The sequence below is a fragment of the Rhopilema esculentum genome, chromosome 9 (assembly GCF_057945365.1).
Source record: "Rhopilema esculentum isolate cy_ngs chromosome 9, ASM5794536v1, whole genome shotgun sequence".
In the NCBI taxonomy this organism is placed as follows: Eukaryota; Metazoa; Cnidaria; class Scyphozoa; order Rhizostomeae; family Rhizostomatidae; genus Rhopilema; species Rhopilema esculentum.
The window spans coordinates 7,976,054-7,991,463 of NC_142823.1; the positions used below are offsets into that span (position 1 = coordinate 7,976,054).

At 36.8% G+C, this 15,410-nt stretch overlaps 1 protein-coding gene across 2 annotated transcripts in view; it reads left to right on the plus strand.

Moving 5' to 3' along the window:
- LOC135689287 (uncharacterized) overlaps window positions 1-15,410 on the plus strand; it is a 29,754-nt gene that overhangs the window by 6,645 nt on the left and 7,699 nt on the right. For both annotated transcript variants that reach the window (XM_089109880.1, XM_089109879.1), the window contains 18 exons: window positions 1,521-1,711; window positions 2,389-2,529; window positions 2,736-2,812; window positions 3,682-3,778; window positions 4,714-4,821; window positions 4,953-5,051; window positions 5,503-5,571; window positions 5,902-5,994; window positions 6,637-6,711; window positions 7,434-7,560; window positions 8,225-8,377; window positions 9,915-9,982; window positions 10,818-10,865; window positions 11,457-11,550; window positions 12,790-12,866; window positions 13,742-13,867; window positions 14,480-14,526; window positions 15,053-15,143. In XM_089109880.1, the coding sequence (XP_088966006.1) occupies window positions 1,521-1,711; window positions 2,389-2,529; window positions 2,736-2,812; window positions 3,682-3,778; window positions 4,714-4,821; window positions 4,953-5,051; window positions 5,503-5,571; window positions 5,902-5,994; window positions 6,637-6,711; window positions 7,434-7,560; window positions 8,225-8,377; window positions 9,915-9,982; window positions 10,818-10,865; window positions 11,457-11,550; window positions 12,790-12,866; window positions 13,742-13,867; window positions 14,480-14,526; window positions 15,053-15,143 (1,781 nt within the window). The remainder of the gene's footprint in view (window positions 1-1,520; window positions 1,712-2,388; window positions 2,530-2,735; window positions 2,813-3,681; window positions 3,779-4,713; window positions 4,822-4,952; window positions 5,052-5,502; window positions 5,572-5,901; window positions 5,995-6,636; window positions 6,712-7,433; window positions 7,561-8,224; window positions 8,378-9,914; window positions 9,983-10,817; window positions 10,866-11,456; window positions 11,551-12,789; window positions 12,867-13,741; window positions 13,868-14,479; window positions 14,527-15,052; window positions 15,144-15,410) is intronic.

Genomic DNA, 15,410 nt, shown 5'->3' on the forward strand with positions numbered 1-15,410 from the left:
AATTTTGTGGAATTTTGTTCTTACAGGTAAAATTTCAACTTTTTTTCTCTAATTTTTTTAGTGTTTCATAATGTTTTAGATAATCCTTTTTTTAAATTATTTTCCTTTAAATTATTGGAATTTACCTTGATTATGAAGTTATGCACTTGATTCATAAATCTTTCTGTGTTTTGAAGGAAATATTTTGGTTTCCAATTTTTAGGTAAACATGAACTGTTAAAGTGCAGTGGCATGCCCTGACAGCAGGGCCGTCGTTAATCACTTTCAGTTAGGGAAGTGCCAGTGTCACAAATTTGCCGACAAAAAAGGGCGTGGCCCAAGGCATTTCAAATTTTGGGTGTGGTATTTTGACACAATTGACTTCGTTTATCAAAGAATATGTTCTCGTTAGTCAGTCATCACTTCAATTTTTGAGTGACTGTGAGTACTTAGTTTTGCATGAGTAGATCTTACTAATAGGACCGCCAAGAGGGTTCGAAGGCCTTGAAAGAAAACCGAAAGACCGGGCCCCTGCGAGCGGAGCAACCAGAAATTTTTTGCGACCACGCCCTTTAGATTGTCTTAAAGTGTATTTGAGAATATTTCTTGCAGCCATTTCTTGCAATCGTTTAAAACTTTTAACTATTATTAGGCATACTTCTTCTATGTTTCATTGATTTCATTCTTAAAATGGAGTTCATTACTACTTGAGGCCCCATCAACCTCAAGGCCCTGAGTCACTTTGCCCCCTTGCTCCCCTCAGCAGCCCTGCTTACAGTGGCTTCCAGTAACTCCAGGATCAACGTTCAGAGTTTTTCAATAAACTTTGTCCCCAAACTTTAGGTAGAAATTAGGTCGCCCTGGATATTGGACATTAGATTCTAGACTCCAGCTGCCGACAAGGAGTCATTTGAAATTTTTGGCGGACATTTGCCCCTCCGTGACACCCATAGCGCCATCTGTACCCATTTTTAATTGCTGAGGGTTTTTGGGTGATACTTTTTCGGTCTTATCCTCATCTTATGCAAACTTTTTGCTAAAACTATCGCATTGAGAACTTTGAAAGTAAAACCCGAAAAAACTCTACTTTTAGAAAATTGGCCGACAAGAATTTTCTAGAGGGGTGCCGCACCCCCCGCAACCCTCTGCTAGCGACGGCCCTTCCCCGACAGGACATGAATGGGGAATTAAAGCGACCCTTCCCTCCACTAGCTTACAGGTCCAGCCTGACCCACCTGGCAGGGTTCCCTAGCTCAGGGCTACGAGCGATGGCCAACGGCTAACTCGGCAGGAGACCGGCGGATGAGGGCGGATGAGCTACGACTCAAGGGGTCAACGTCTTCGGGCGAAAGAACTCCTGGAAAGAGGGATGATGTCCCTTTAAAAACACTGTAGAGGTGGTTCTGAGGGCCCATCTCTACTATTAGCCCCTTAGTTTTATCTATATTGTGTCTTGTATCCCTTGTGCTTGAAGCCACCTTTCTATTTTGTAATTACGTTTGAATCACATCTTTAAAAGCACTTCTCTTTCTTCCTTGAAGCATTACCACTAACCAGAAATGGCAAAAAACACATGAGTGCATCTTCTTTTGATATTTCTTCCCTGCAAACTCTTGATTCCAAGAAGAAGTCAGTTTCTGATGAAAACATTTTCAAAGGAATCCTTCCATTTTTGGATTTTGAATCAAAGAAAAAGACCTTGAGTGGGTCAGGGACAAAAACGCTTCCAGCGGTAATAATAGTATACAATTTTTTTATTCAATTTTGAGATTTTTTCTGGTTGGCATGGAAAAGAATGTTTAGCTTTGTTTAATTTTAGGTGAAACATTCAAACAAATTTTCCATCTGTTAAAAATGTACAAGGTTTTAGTCATAAGTTTTTTAAGTTTCTAATGTTGCATAAAAGTCTGATCTTTATCGACACAAAGAATGTAGCTGAGAGTCTTTTATCAGTTTGCTGTGATAAAGACTCGACACTTTGATTTAAAGTGGAAAAATTGAGTTTCTCTTAAATTTAGCTTTCTCTATATTCAGTTTATACTGCTGATTTGAGTTTTTTGCCTTTGTCTATTTATCTTTTTAGTAAAGTTTGTGAAATTATAAGCATTCTAATAAATCTATGTAAGTTTTTTTAAATTTGTAAATTTATAGTTCTTTCACTTTTGCTCTGATGAAGCCTCGTATGCCGGGGCGAAATATTAGCCATCACTTATTTGTCTGTTTGTTGTTGTTCATTCTCATAGTGTTGCAGTGTTCCTTATACACTACTATTTTATCGTTTTTTCACCACAAGATTTCCTCCGGAGTCCTTCGAGCAGCCTGCTATTGTGGCCTCTCCTTTATTTGCACACTAATAAATCTATCCTTGGATTTGCTTAAATGAACATGGAGTTTTTATAATATTTTTAGAATGAAGAGAAACTACTGTTGTTTACTGATGCCTTTCCAACTGTCATTCCTGACTTTCCCCAAGACAAGCGTTCTCTTATTGCAAAAGAGATTTATACAACTGAAAGGAATTTTGTCAGAGGACTAGAGCTGTTGGTTAAGGTATTCTATGTTATGACTGTTATTTTCATGTTCCATTAGCATATTATCATGATTTGAAATGAATTATGCAAATTTATTCAATTAATTTCTGGTATGATCAGCAATTCATTCTTTCAAACGGTGAAGAGTGGCAAGGTTTGTTTTTAATTAATGTTGATTTTACCCTTCTATTTTGTAGTCGACTGTAACACATTATCTTATTTCAGCTTTTCAAAAGAAAATCTGTTGAATTTTGTCATTTGGAGAAAGATGAAATAGATACGGTTTTCTCAAATGTTGATGAGTAAGTTCTTTTATTTGCTTAATGAATAAAGATAAAACCCTGTATTTTGGTTACTTCAATCATTCAGATGAGGTTCAACAACCTGGTTGACTGAGTATCTTACAAAATGCCTTCAATACCCTCTAAAGAGATTCCAAGTGTGACGTCACAAAAAACTATTTTTAGAATTTTTGAATTTTGATCACATAACATGAAAAAACACCATAGAATACTCACATATATGCAAAATCAGTTATTTTTTCAAAAATTGGGTGAGCTATGGCCGATATAAGATTTGAAATTGAGCAGATAACTGTTATTTTGGCTCAGTTCATAAAGTTATGAACTGAGACCAAATTACGGAGGTTTGATAGGGCCAGAGCTTGTGCTCATCTGGACATATCTCAGTCAATTCGTAATGCCTTTAACTGACTTTGCAGATTTAAAGGTATTTAATGATGCTCTTTCAGGTTTTGGAAAAAATTTAAAAAATTCTAAAAATAGGTTTTTGTGACGTCATCACTTGACAACTCTATTGCCCTGTTGTTTGCTACCAATATAGACACTCAGTTCCTGAGGAACTTGTCTAGTAGTGTCCAATTTACTCATGTTCATGGATGTATCTCATGTTCAATTCAATTCAGTTTGTTGTAGAATGAGAATACTTTGATAATGCTGTAGTATATTATAAACATTCCAGAACAATGAAAGCCCTGATCTGATTATACATACCATTTATTAACTTGTTCCTCTTATCACATTTCTTCCATCCAGCATAATTCCAGCGATTACTATTATCACGATGTCAAAGAATATTTAAACATTCCTTGTAATATTACTACATTGCATTACAATCTATTCCTTATTTGTGAAAATGAATAATTTTTTAGGATCTTGGATTTTAACAAGGGGATATTAGACGATGTTTTTCAGCGAATAAACAGTTGGTCAGATGATCAAACAATCGGAGATATATTTGTCCATAGCGTGAGTGTATTTTGACATGTTTTCCAAGCAATCATTCTTCTGCTTTCTAGACAAAAGAAGTTTTCATTTCAGAAAAATGTTTAAGGAAACTTGTTTGCTCGATTTGCTGAGGTAATTTCAAGAAAGGTTCAAACAAAACGTGATCCCTGTTCATAACATCGCTGTCATATTACCAGTTTTGTTCTTTTCATGTTCACATATTTTAAGATGTAAATTGCCATCAAATTTATGCCTTAACTATAAGAAATTCTTATCAAACATATTGCTATAAATGGGAATTGAGAACTGAAGCTGCCAATACCTTGCAATAGCTCGCAGAAAAACAGCCTGGTCACCCCATTTGTTATTCAATGCTTCCTACTTTTTATTAAGATTGCAGAAGCCTGGACACTGTATTTCCATATGTAGTCGCTTTGCAATTTGAAGCAGTCTTTCATAACAAGCTACTGCGACCAAAGCTTTGATGCTCGCCAAGTAAAAACTTGCTGCAGCTGTTTTCGATAAAGTCAGCGCAAAGCTTTGTTTGGAATGGAAGCAATTCTTATTTTCTGTTCATTATTTTATAAGCTTTCCCCAATGGTACCATAGTTGCTCATACCTAGCTTCCGAAGGTTGTTGGATACTGAGAAACGTTACTTATCAAGCAATTTCCCGGTGGTTCCTCTCGATGTGATCACTTTGTGATTTCTGTGCCTCGGTAACGGAGATGTGGTCATTTCTTCATTTCTGCGATTTCGAGTTCGAATGTCAATTATCCCATTGCCAGAGATTAGTGAGGCGTTTATAGACAGAAACTAGATTTTCTCAAAATGTTCGTCAGTACTTTAAGGAGATTGTGGCTCTTTAACACTCAAGCAATGACAATAAATTGGCGCTTCTAAGTTAATTTTCAAAGGGGTTCCGTTCATTCTAACCAGAGGATTTATGTTCTTCAGGCAGACAAATTCAAGATGTACGCGAAGTACTGTCAGAACTATGACACAAGTGAAGCATTCATCAAGCAGAAAGCGAAGAAGAAAAAGGATTTCGCTGGATTTCTTCAGGTAATTTCGCAATTCGTTGGTTTCTTTAGGCCATCCATCTTTTAGAACAGACTTACCTAGGCATTCAGCAAAATCCTTTGAATTTTGAATTTCAGTGATGAATTATTTAACTTTCTTTCTTTGTTCTTAAGGCCTGCTACACCAATCCGGCCTGTCAGTTAGGCCTTACCCTACCATCGTATTTGATTACAATTGTGCAAAGGATTCCACGATATGTTCTCCTACTCAAAGTGAGTTTTCGTTTGTTATTCGTTTGTGAGTAATCTAGCATTTGTTACCTAGAATTGTCTCAAGCAGGTGCTTAATTGACAAGAATTTAATTTGAAAACCTTGGGATTCTCTGGTTTTATTCTATCAAAGCTATGAATTTGAATTTATTTCCGAAAATGCCACGACAATGTCTTTTTCTAGTGGTTTGGTGGTGAATATATCCTAATCTATTCTTAGTTGTCTGTTTATTTTTTGTTTTGCCAAATTTTTGGCTTTTGTCGTTCGTCGTGGTAATGGTGCAGCCTGCGTTGCAGACTAAACGGAGGATGAGTAGCGAAAGTCATCGAACGAGATAAAGCTTGATAATTTTCTTAATCCTCGTCTATAGACAATGTAACGCGGGCAAAAAAGGAGATGTCAAGAGAAGTCCTTATGAAAGTTTTATATAACGGAGTTAACCTCTCATTTTAGGATCTTCTGCGTAAGACTTCACCAACTCACCCAGATTACAATAACCTTACTGCAAGTGTAAAGAAAATGGTATGCGATTTTTTAATCTGTAAACCATTTTTTATGCCGTATAACATCCCGCTTAATAGTATTCCATTTCTTCATAGAGGTAGAAATCGTACGCCAGCCGTTATGAGATCCAGCTTATTCTGTTACCCAAGGTTTCAGATGTGGTAAATTTTCAAGGACTAGTTATCGCGTAAAATTTATATGTTTATAAGTATTGCTTATCAGAATATATTGCCTTTTCAAATATATCAGAATTATTAACATATTAACTATTTATCGGCTGTCGAGTTTAAGATGGGCCTGGCAGGCCTATTGAGACTGTTATTGACCATTGAATTATTTTGTATACAGGAGGAGATCGCTTCATACATCAACAACCAACTGAAATTATCCCAAAGTGAAAAAGCTTTGGCTGCCCTCCAACATCAGATTGTTGGCTTAAAGGTTTGCTAAGATTCAACTTTTCATCTTGGTCTCTTCAACCTTCTCGGTTGCCATCCAAATATTTTAGGCATTTATATTCCAGATGTATTGACCATTGCTAGTGGCGTAACGCAGTTCAGGGCACCTTAGATTGCTATGGCCCCCTGATCAAAAATGGGTCCCCAAATCATTTTTATATTCATGATTTGAAGACTTTGCTCAAGTTCACCTCATTTTCAAGAACTTTTAATTTCGTCAACTGAAGATTTAGTAACTCAAGTTCCCCCTTGTTATCGAGAAAATGTTCTCTTTTTTACATTTTTCTAGTGTGTTTGACATGCTCAATACCCTTGGATGGGCTTTCTTGCTGTTCGTTAATAGGGTTCCCGTCTCATTTTTTTCTTGGGTCCCCAGATTCCTGCGTTAAGCCTCTGCTCATTTCTTAAAACTTCAAAATTCAACCTCAGATTGCCATCAACCTTTCAAGCTAAAAATGTATACAAAATACGATTTAGAACGAATTTCGTCTTTGATTAAAAGTTTTGAAATATAATGGCGGTCATGAATCGATATGATTACATCTATAAACTTACACCTTAGGATTAAGCGAAAGTATTCGTATATACTTACTCCAAAAAGCTAAATACTCTCTCTCTGTTCTAGGCGTACTATTTTTCAGGAAGAACACTCGTCCACGAGGGTCCTGTTTGCTTGATGAACATTAAACGCACTTACCAGGTACTGCTTGTGTTTCCTACTAACGTTTATTTGCAGGATTATTTTCAGATGAAACTAAGATCTAAATAGCTGCAATTTACGTTGCGGACAACTTAATATTTACTTAGGAACTTGGGGCTCTTACTTGTGTCCAGATGCTGATGTTGTCTTTAATCAAAGTGGTTCGATAGCATGGCAGATATATCTTTGTTCATTATATTAATTTACTTAAAACCCGGTCGTCTTTTCATCTAGTAGTTTTGGAATCGATCCACATACTAACGGAAAAGCTGCCATTGTGTAGACAGAAGGAGTTCGTTTTTACCCTTGCACTCCAGTGGTAATTTTTCTTTAGGCACGTGGCACTGATTGGACAACTATACCGGTCTTGTGCTTGCGTTTTACCTATTGACCTATTTTGATCCACAACTATGTATCTTGTATGCTAATCGCCGCCAATCAAAACTCCTATATGCCTAAAACATTTTACTAATACAATTAAGCTATTTTTAATCGATAATCGCATCTTAAAGTTACTGATAATCGCACCTTGAAGTTGATGATAATCGGATCTTGAAGTTACTGATAATCGCATCTTGAAGTTATTGATAATCGCTTCTTGAAGTATTGATAATCGGATCTTGAAGTTAATGATAATCGCATCTTGAAGTTAATGATAATCGCATCTTGAAGTTAATGATAATCGCATCTTGAAGTATTGGTAATCGCATCTTGAATTGCAGTGTGTACTGTTCAATGATCTCATGGTTTTCGCAAGTAAAGGGGATAGCAAGCAGAGTGTCGTTGATCTCGTATTAGACCTCAGCCTCGTCTGGTTTCAGGATTTGGAGCAACTGGATCCACAAACAAGTAAGATAACAGTTACCCAAAATTTATCCGTATTTTTCATAAACTGTCAGATTACATGGGTAAAATAGTATAATATAAGTATTCTGTGTCCAATCGTGTTAGGGATTGGAACTAGGGAAGGGGGCTATTATGGAAGGCCATGGTCATGTATCTTATGCATAAATCGTTATTGTAAGCAAATGTTTCTGGTATTTTAGAGTAAAAAAAGTATTAGTTTTATTCGCTGTTCCTTTGAGCAATGCTTGTTCCATTCTCAGTTTTTTTTATTTGCTCGCCAGATCTGAATAATCAAGTTAGATTTCCACTAAGCCTTTCGGTGCTCCCAACGTTTTTGTGCAAGGGTGTAGAAAATCTGGCAAGTTTAATTTTAGAATCTGATAGGTGCCTTCTGTCGTAAGCAAGGGTGTGGGTCTGATTGGTTCAGACCCAATCGCCCTGTCTGATTGGCTATTGCTGACTTTCTGCTTTTTGACGAATGAGAATTTCCCATTACTGACACGTGTCTCACCAATAATTTCCATCAATCTACTTCAATCTTTGTCCCCCACTGGCACATCTGGTACCTAGGCCAATGAAAACCTTTGTAGTTAACATAAAATCCAAGCGACTATTTATGTTTGTGCTAGTAATGCTTTTTTGATGGTGTTTGAATTCTTTTTTCAAGCTAAAGAAGATTCCATCGGTTTGTACACGCCTGACAGACCCTATACAATATACGTTGGAACGAAGTCAGCGAAGAGGTTATGGCTGCAGCACATTAGAAATGCGATAATTGCTCACATCTCCGAAGACAATCCAAATGAAAATGCTACTTTATGTGAGTTGCGACAAATCACAGTTTCATTATTTCTATTAGCCTTTCCATCCCCTTAAGGTAACGGTAAACGTTTCTGACACGATATCTGGTTTTCTCTCCCTGAAAGCAAAACTATTAACGGAATCAGATTAAACTATACATTATTTGATGCAAAGGAATGTGGTGATTCAAACCATATAAGAATAATTGGCAAATACTGTAAAATGATACTTTCCAAGCAAATTTATTGCTTGAATGAGTGTGCCACTTTCAAAAGCTATTTTGTACCCTTACGTTTGCGGTAAAAAAATCAGACTTGCATCAGCAGAAAGCGCAGATCCTTAGCTACCAAAGAGTGTCTCAGATTTTTCAACTATACCCTGTCAAAAATTGCCAAACAATTTTTCTCCTCTCTCATAGCTGTATTTGGCTATAAAAGACAGACCAGAGCAAATACAAAAATGTTGAGACGTTTTGCTTACCCGACATCTGTCCAGGCCGTGTGCATATTTCTGCGCCATTCGATTGGTTCTTTGGGTACAAAATATCTTTTTCGTACCTGTATGTAGAGGAATTGTAACTCCGGAGAAAACAGGATTTTACTGATCGCACTTGCAAGGTACACTCGTAAACCACAGTGTAATCCGGGTCAAATGACTTGAAGCTTTAAGATCAACAAGCCTGTTTAAATAAACACGGCCGTGAAGTTTGGCTACTTGAATGTAAAAAAAACCAAAAATGGATGTTTTCATGCAGAAAACGTTTACCGTAACTTTAAAGGTCATTATCAATGGTAATCCTGTCTACTCGTAGAACAAAACTCTAGATTTTATACGTATCTTTATATTTGTATTTTGTTTTTGTTAATACCGTGCTACCAAAGTTAGTTTTTAGGATACTGAGAAGCTATAGAACAATGTCCTGGTCTTTCGCATTGATCCTTATGCACAGCTGTTGAGGTTATTGCATCAAACACAAGCCTGATGGCGTACCCCTAGAGCATCTAACTCTTCCTCTCATTCTAAACTGGGGCCTTAGTATTTTCATATCAGGGTGATCAATATTAAACTACAATCACTGCCAAAATTACTTGGGACACCCAACACTTTGCGCTGTGCTTTTCTATTTTTCATTTGTTTTCCTGAATGCAACTACTTTTGTCCCCCTGTCCCCCTAAAACAATGTTGAAAGTATAGAAAAATATCAAACAATTCACAAGAAAAAGCGTACTCCATAACCCCTTTCTTTTTTCTATAGTAAATCAACATTGTTGTAAGGGGGAGAGGGGGATGGCTGAATTTGCCTTTGAAAACTGACGTTAGTGTTTCAAGACTTTTGGCAGTGATTGTAGGTCAACAGTGCAAAACCCCAACAACGTCTTTCTACTGATGTTGGTCTTTTCCACCAATATTTTTTTATAATAATTCCTTGTTGCAAAATTTTCTCATTAAGTAAAGATGCGTTTGCAAGTTTCCCTTAACGTTTATAATCCTACTGCCTGTGAGTCTCTATGCTAAGAAAATTTCATGCTTTTATGCTCTTTTGTCCTTCATTGCAGCTCAACGCAAAGCTACATATACCTACAAGAACGGTTGTGTTTATAGCGGGGATTTTCTTGAATCAAAGGTATTTTATGATGGTTGATAGGAAGATGGGCGGTACCTCCACAGTTTCATGTAGTCCCTATCATTTATTTCCACCAATATTCAATTCAATTTTTAATTCAATTCAGTTTAATTTTAATTCAGTTTAATTTTATTTAAAATGATAATACTATATTATACTATAATACTATAATATACACGACCCAAGAAAAGTATGGGCTTTTCTAGCTTGGGCTTTTCTAGCTTTTCTAGGTATTTGTCAATTTCCAGTTTTTAATACTAGTTCTACCAGGTCTAAAGTTAGCGTCTAGTCGCTATTTTTCTTTGCCTGAATTTTCAGGACGTCTCTTGCATTTGTCTTCGGTTCTGATTGATAAAATGCCAGTGACAAACCATTGGCGTTCTTATGCAACCAAGAATTGATAAATGCACTCCCTAAAGACAAACAATATCACAATTGACGAAAATGTTGAAATTTATAAGAAACATAGAAAAACGTTTATAAATAACTTTAAATAAAAAGAATTGGAGCAACTGGACAATTTGAACAAAGTTGACCAATAGGACAGTATTTATGAGCCTGATTTTGATAGAAGCTTTTCACAATCAGTAGATTTACATTATCAGTAGAAATTTTCAGGAAAGATTGTAAAATTGAAACCGCTAAGTATACTTTGATGTCTGCAAATGTAACAAGCCAGAAATTAATGCAGAAAGAACATTTCTCCCCCCGCCGTTATACTTTTTAATTGTTCCTATATGTGCAGATGAATTTCTAATGTTTCTCCACAGATGACAATGTTTTGACACATTCGGTAATGTCCACAACTTCGATTAGTTTTTGTTTATTTCCGCAGCGAGAGGGCGAAGGAACAATGATGTGGCCAAATCAGATGACTTATCGGGTTTGTGGGCTAACGTGATTATTAATTATCATATTCTAGAGCGATTATTTAGAGCGATTATAATTAGTATATTGAAGGATAAAATTTTCCCAACAATATTGCGAATATTCGGTCATTCGGCAATTAGGGCCGTGGTATGGGTGTGGCCACAAAAGTCAGTTGTTTGAAAAACTTTATCGCATAACCCTAAAATTTACAAAGCATAATAAGAAATTTCAACAATACGATTTGCTAAACACTTGATCAAAATATAATCTCATTTTGTGAATATAATGAGATGTCACAAACTCATTCCTTTTAAATCTTATTAACTTAGATGTAACAGATGTTTAGTACTATGATTTTGTATCTGTTTTGTTAATTAGAACGTTTGATACATTGGTTCCTAGAGATTTCATATCACTACAGTTGTCAAACTAAAAAGTATCTCAAAAGTATCAGTCACACATCGAGTACAGCACCAATTATTCGCACATTTTGTATTTATGTCATCTGATGCATTCGTTTAAATGCAGTGTTTCTCTCAGCTGACAAAGCAAAATTGCTTGATCTTTTTTGGGCTTATTTCGTTTCTCTCTACTTCAAACCCAGGGATCTTGGATTGACGATGAAAGAAATGGCTATGGGGTTCTTGAATATGGCACAGGCGAGGTTTACGAAGGGCAATGGAAAAATGATAAGCTGCGTGAGTCCTAAACATATATGTTTTTGTTGTGAATTCTTGCTGTGAATTTAATAGATACAATAGTCATTAGATAGTGGCAGAACCTGGAAAAGATTTTTCTCCTTGCAGCAAAATTCCCTGTGAAACGTTGACAGAATTTCCCCAAACTGCGAGGGGTATTTTAAGTTGCTTAAAAGCAATCTGTCCGCTATTGTGCTCAACTTAATTTTCACGGGAGTGAAATTCACGCTCTGATGAGCTTGATCGATAATTAAAGGGCCTCTCCTGCCAAAAGATTTTTTATGGACTAAAAAGTTAGTGCATGTATCATGGCAAAGTAATTTTTTGCAAAATTCCAATTAGCTTAGAAGCTGTAAGGCTATGAAATTGCACGATTTACACCAATCAGAGACAACTTTGATTCAAGAGCTTTTGGAGCAAATAACCGTGTTCCCATTGGAGTGAAGCTGTTTGGTTTGTGCGACATATATGTCAACCATGAAAGGATGGCCCACAATTAAAACCTGATTCGAGCAGTGATAATTTGTATACTGAATATCTGTAAGATCTTAGATATAATTTCATATCATTTTTCAAATTTATATCACAAAAATGCAGCTTTTGAGCTTGGTTGAATGAAATTGATAGCTCAAAAGCGTTCTAAAAACGCCAGAAATCTTTGAAAAGGTACCAACAGAAAATGAAGTGCTGATAATTTCAGATGATTGTATTTTCTAAAGCTATTTTTCATTTTTTTGCTAAAAGTTCAGAGCAAACATTATGTGTCACAAGAGATGAATGTTTCGTAGAGAGGGAGTCGCATGAGTTTAGTATTGAAAGTAAAAAAAATATTGAGATTTCACATTGAAAGGTCCTGCCAGACAATAGTTACATGTTTCCTAGGAGGAGTTGCTGCTAAAATGTTTTGGCAGCGCCGTTGCTGGCCTAGTATGGCAATCTGTATTTATTCATTGCAGATGACATTTTTCTGAATGCATTCTTGACTGATAAAAACTGAATGAAAGTGAATAGCTGGCTTCCAATACGAGTATAAGCGAAGATATAAGCTGGAAATGTATACAGATATAAGCCAAAATAGATGTGATAAAGCAATTTGAACTGCTGCAGCAACAAATTCGTAGATATCCACAGAAATTGCTGGCAAGTGAAGGTCTTCATCAAAAAAGTTTGAGAATTCATGGATTTTATTTTTTCTATTTATTTCCAAATTCTCTGACTTGTTTACTTGCCTTTGTGTAGATGGACCTGGCACGGTCAGATACAGAAATGGCGACGAAATTCAAGGTGAATGGAAAATCGGAATTCGACATGGACAAGTAAGTTCAGTTTCGCTGCATTTCATCTTTCAATACGCTGCATTATTTTCATTGGGGTCTTTATTGTTTTTGGTAGGCCAACGATACTCCTTCTAGCGGTGTGTGCGATCAATATTCACTATAATCTTTTTAAAGTAAGTGACAGTTCGCAATCTTCAGTTCACTCATTTAAACAGGCAAGGTATTGCGGTGATTCCATGGTATTGCATGGTATTGAGGTGTTTGCAGCAAGGTATTGCGGTGATTGCATTCCGGTGATGGAGCATAGTATTGCGGTGATTGTGGCAAGGTATTGCAGTGATTGAGGCAAGGTATTGCGGTGATTGCATTCCGGGGGTGGTGCACGGTATTGCGGTGATTGCGGCGATTGCAGCAAGGTATTGCAGTGATTGCATTCCGGTGATGGAGCATAGTATTGCAGTGATTGAGGCAAGGTATTGCGGTGATTGAGGCAAAGTATTGCGGTGATTGTGGCAAGGTATTGCGGTGATTACATTCCAGGGGTGGAGCACGGTATTGCGGTGATTGTGGCAAGGTATTGCGGTGATTGCGGCAAGGTATTGCGGTGATTGCAGTACGGCATTGCGGTGATTGCGGCAAGGTATTGCGGTAATTGTGGCAAGGTATTGCGGTGATTGTTGCAAGGTATTGCGGTGATTGTGGCAAGGTATTGCGGTGATTGCGGCAAGGTATTGCGGTGATTGCGGCAAGGTATTGCGGTGATTGCGGCAAGGTATTGCGGTGATTGAGCCAAGGTATTGCGGTGATTGATGCGAACATTAAAATGTTTTAATAGAAAATAGCTGTTGTGAAAATAACTTTTGCTCGTTTGGTTGATGGCTATTTCGTTTCATATTTTATTCTTTGAACATCAGGCAAAAATCCTCTTCAGCAATGGAGATGTATTTGATGGAGCTTTCAGAAGTGACCGCATTGAAGGAGATGGCAAACTGTCTTGCAAAAATGGAATGGAATATGATGGGGCCTGGAGGCGAAACATGGTATGTTGTTTAAAATGGTCTTCTTTTGCTAATCAATTCGTTATTGTAGTAATAATAACCTCTTTTGCTGTTGTTTGTGCTGATTCTTTTAAACTCTAGTGAATTATAGGATCCAGAAACATCCTAAAGCGATCCATAAAGTGATTTATCGCATTAAAACAGTGCAGCCACATTCATTTTCCGAATATCCAGTTTTAAACATTAGTATACGGAGATGCTGCTACAACTTCTAGTTTTCTGTTCATCAAATTTGAAAAATCCTCTAAACTCAAAGTTTAATATTTTGTTTTTTGATGAAAATACTTTTAGCTTTGGGCAAGATCGGTATAACTCCTCGATCATTGCATGAAAGGACTGTAGGACTCAGACTCATGAAATTTAAACGCTTTTGAAATTTTGTAGACCGTTGATTTTTCACCAGGTCCACCAGGTCTCCTTAACATCTTCTTCTGCAATATGAAGGCTCTAATCTGCCATCAGTTTTTAATCTGTATTGCTCAAAATTGTTAGGAAAATGCTTTTTGGCAAACAAATTTGCTTTGCATTCTGCAGTTTTCTTGCTCTTCTCCATTATTGTGTGTTGTTTTAAAGATTTGTTGTCTTTCTCTTCAGAAATATGGCTTTGGGAAGCTGAAAATGGTAGATGGAAGCGTATATGAGTATGTTTTATTTTTATTGGTTGGTTTTCTAGTTTTTACTATTTCCTGTATAAAGGTGTACACGCATTTTGGCTGTTTTTGTTTGAGGGGAGGGCTAAAGTTCAACTCTTTTTAAGTCCTGTCTAAAAAGCCAAAAATTCCCCAAATTTTCTGACCATAGTAGTGCTTCTGTGGGGCTGTAGCTTTTGGGCCTGTCTCTGTTGTTTTCCTTTGAGGCAGTTTTTAATACCCGTTCACCATTATCTATTTTGGGGACCTGATGAATAATTTTAGTAACTCACATGATTTGTTTTTTAAAGTCCCCCTCCCCTCCGTGCCTTCTTTAAAAGACCCCCCCCCCCTCCTCTGTGCCCTACCTATTATTAACTCTTCTTTTCGCGTAGCTTTTAAAGTTGATTTATCTGCTTGCGGCATTGTCACAGAAGATATGAAACCTTTTTACATAAATGATGTTAGACTTAGCTTTACCTACACCTATTGGCCTAAAAGCGCCTTTACCTATTGGTCTGTTTACGGTTTGTTTCAGAGGCTCCTTCAGAAATGATGAATTTGATGGAGACGGGGTGCTCACGTATTCTGATGGTTCTGTTTACAGAGGGGAATTTAAAGATGGCCAGGTAAGATTCATAAAGATAGGTAACAAGGACACAAGTAATGGTTAACGCATGGTTAAAGGAATTTTTATAAACATCTACAGCTACACCTTATGGTTTTTGTACAACTGTTGTTGGTAAGCCAGGTTATGAAATGCTCACTCAACTATAATATAATCTTGCAGGTAAAGTAAAGGATACAGAAAAAATCTCAAATTAAACTTTTGGCTTTTGGTAATGTTGGATGACAAGATGATCATCTTTAGCATTTTTGCGAATAACGGGTAGGCG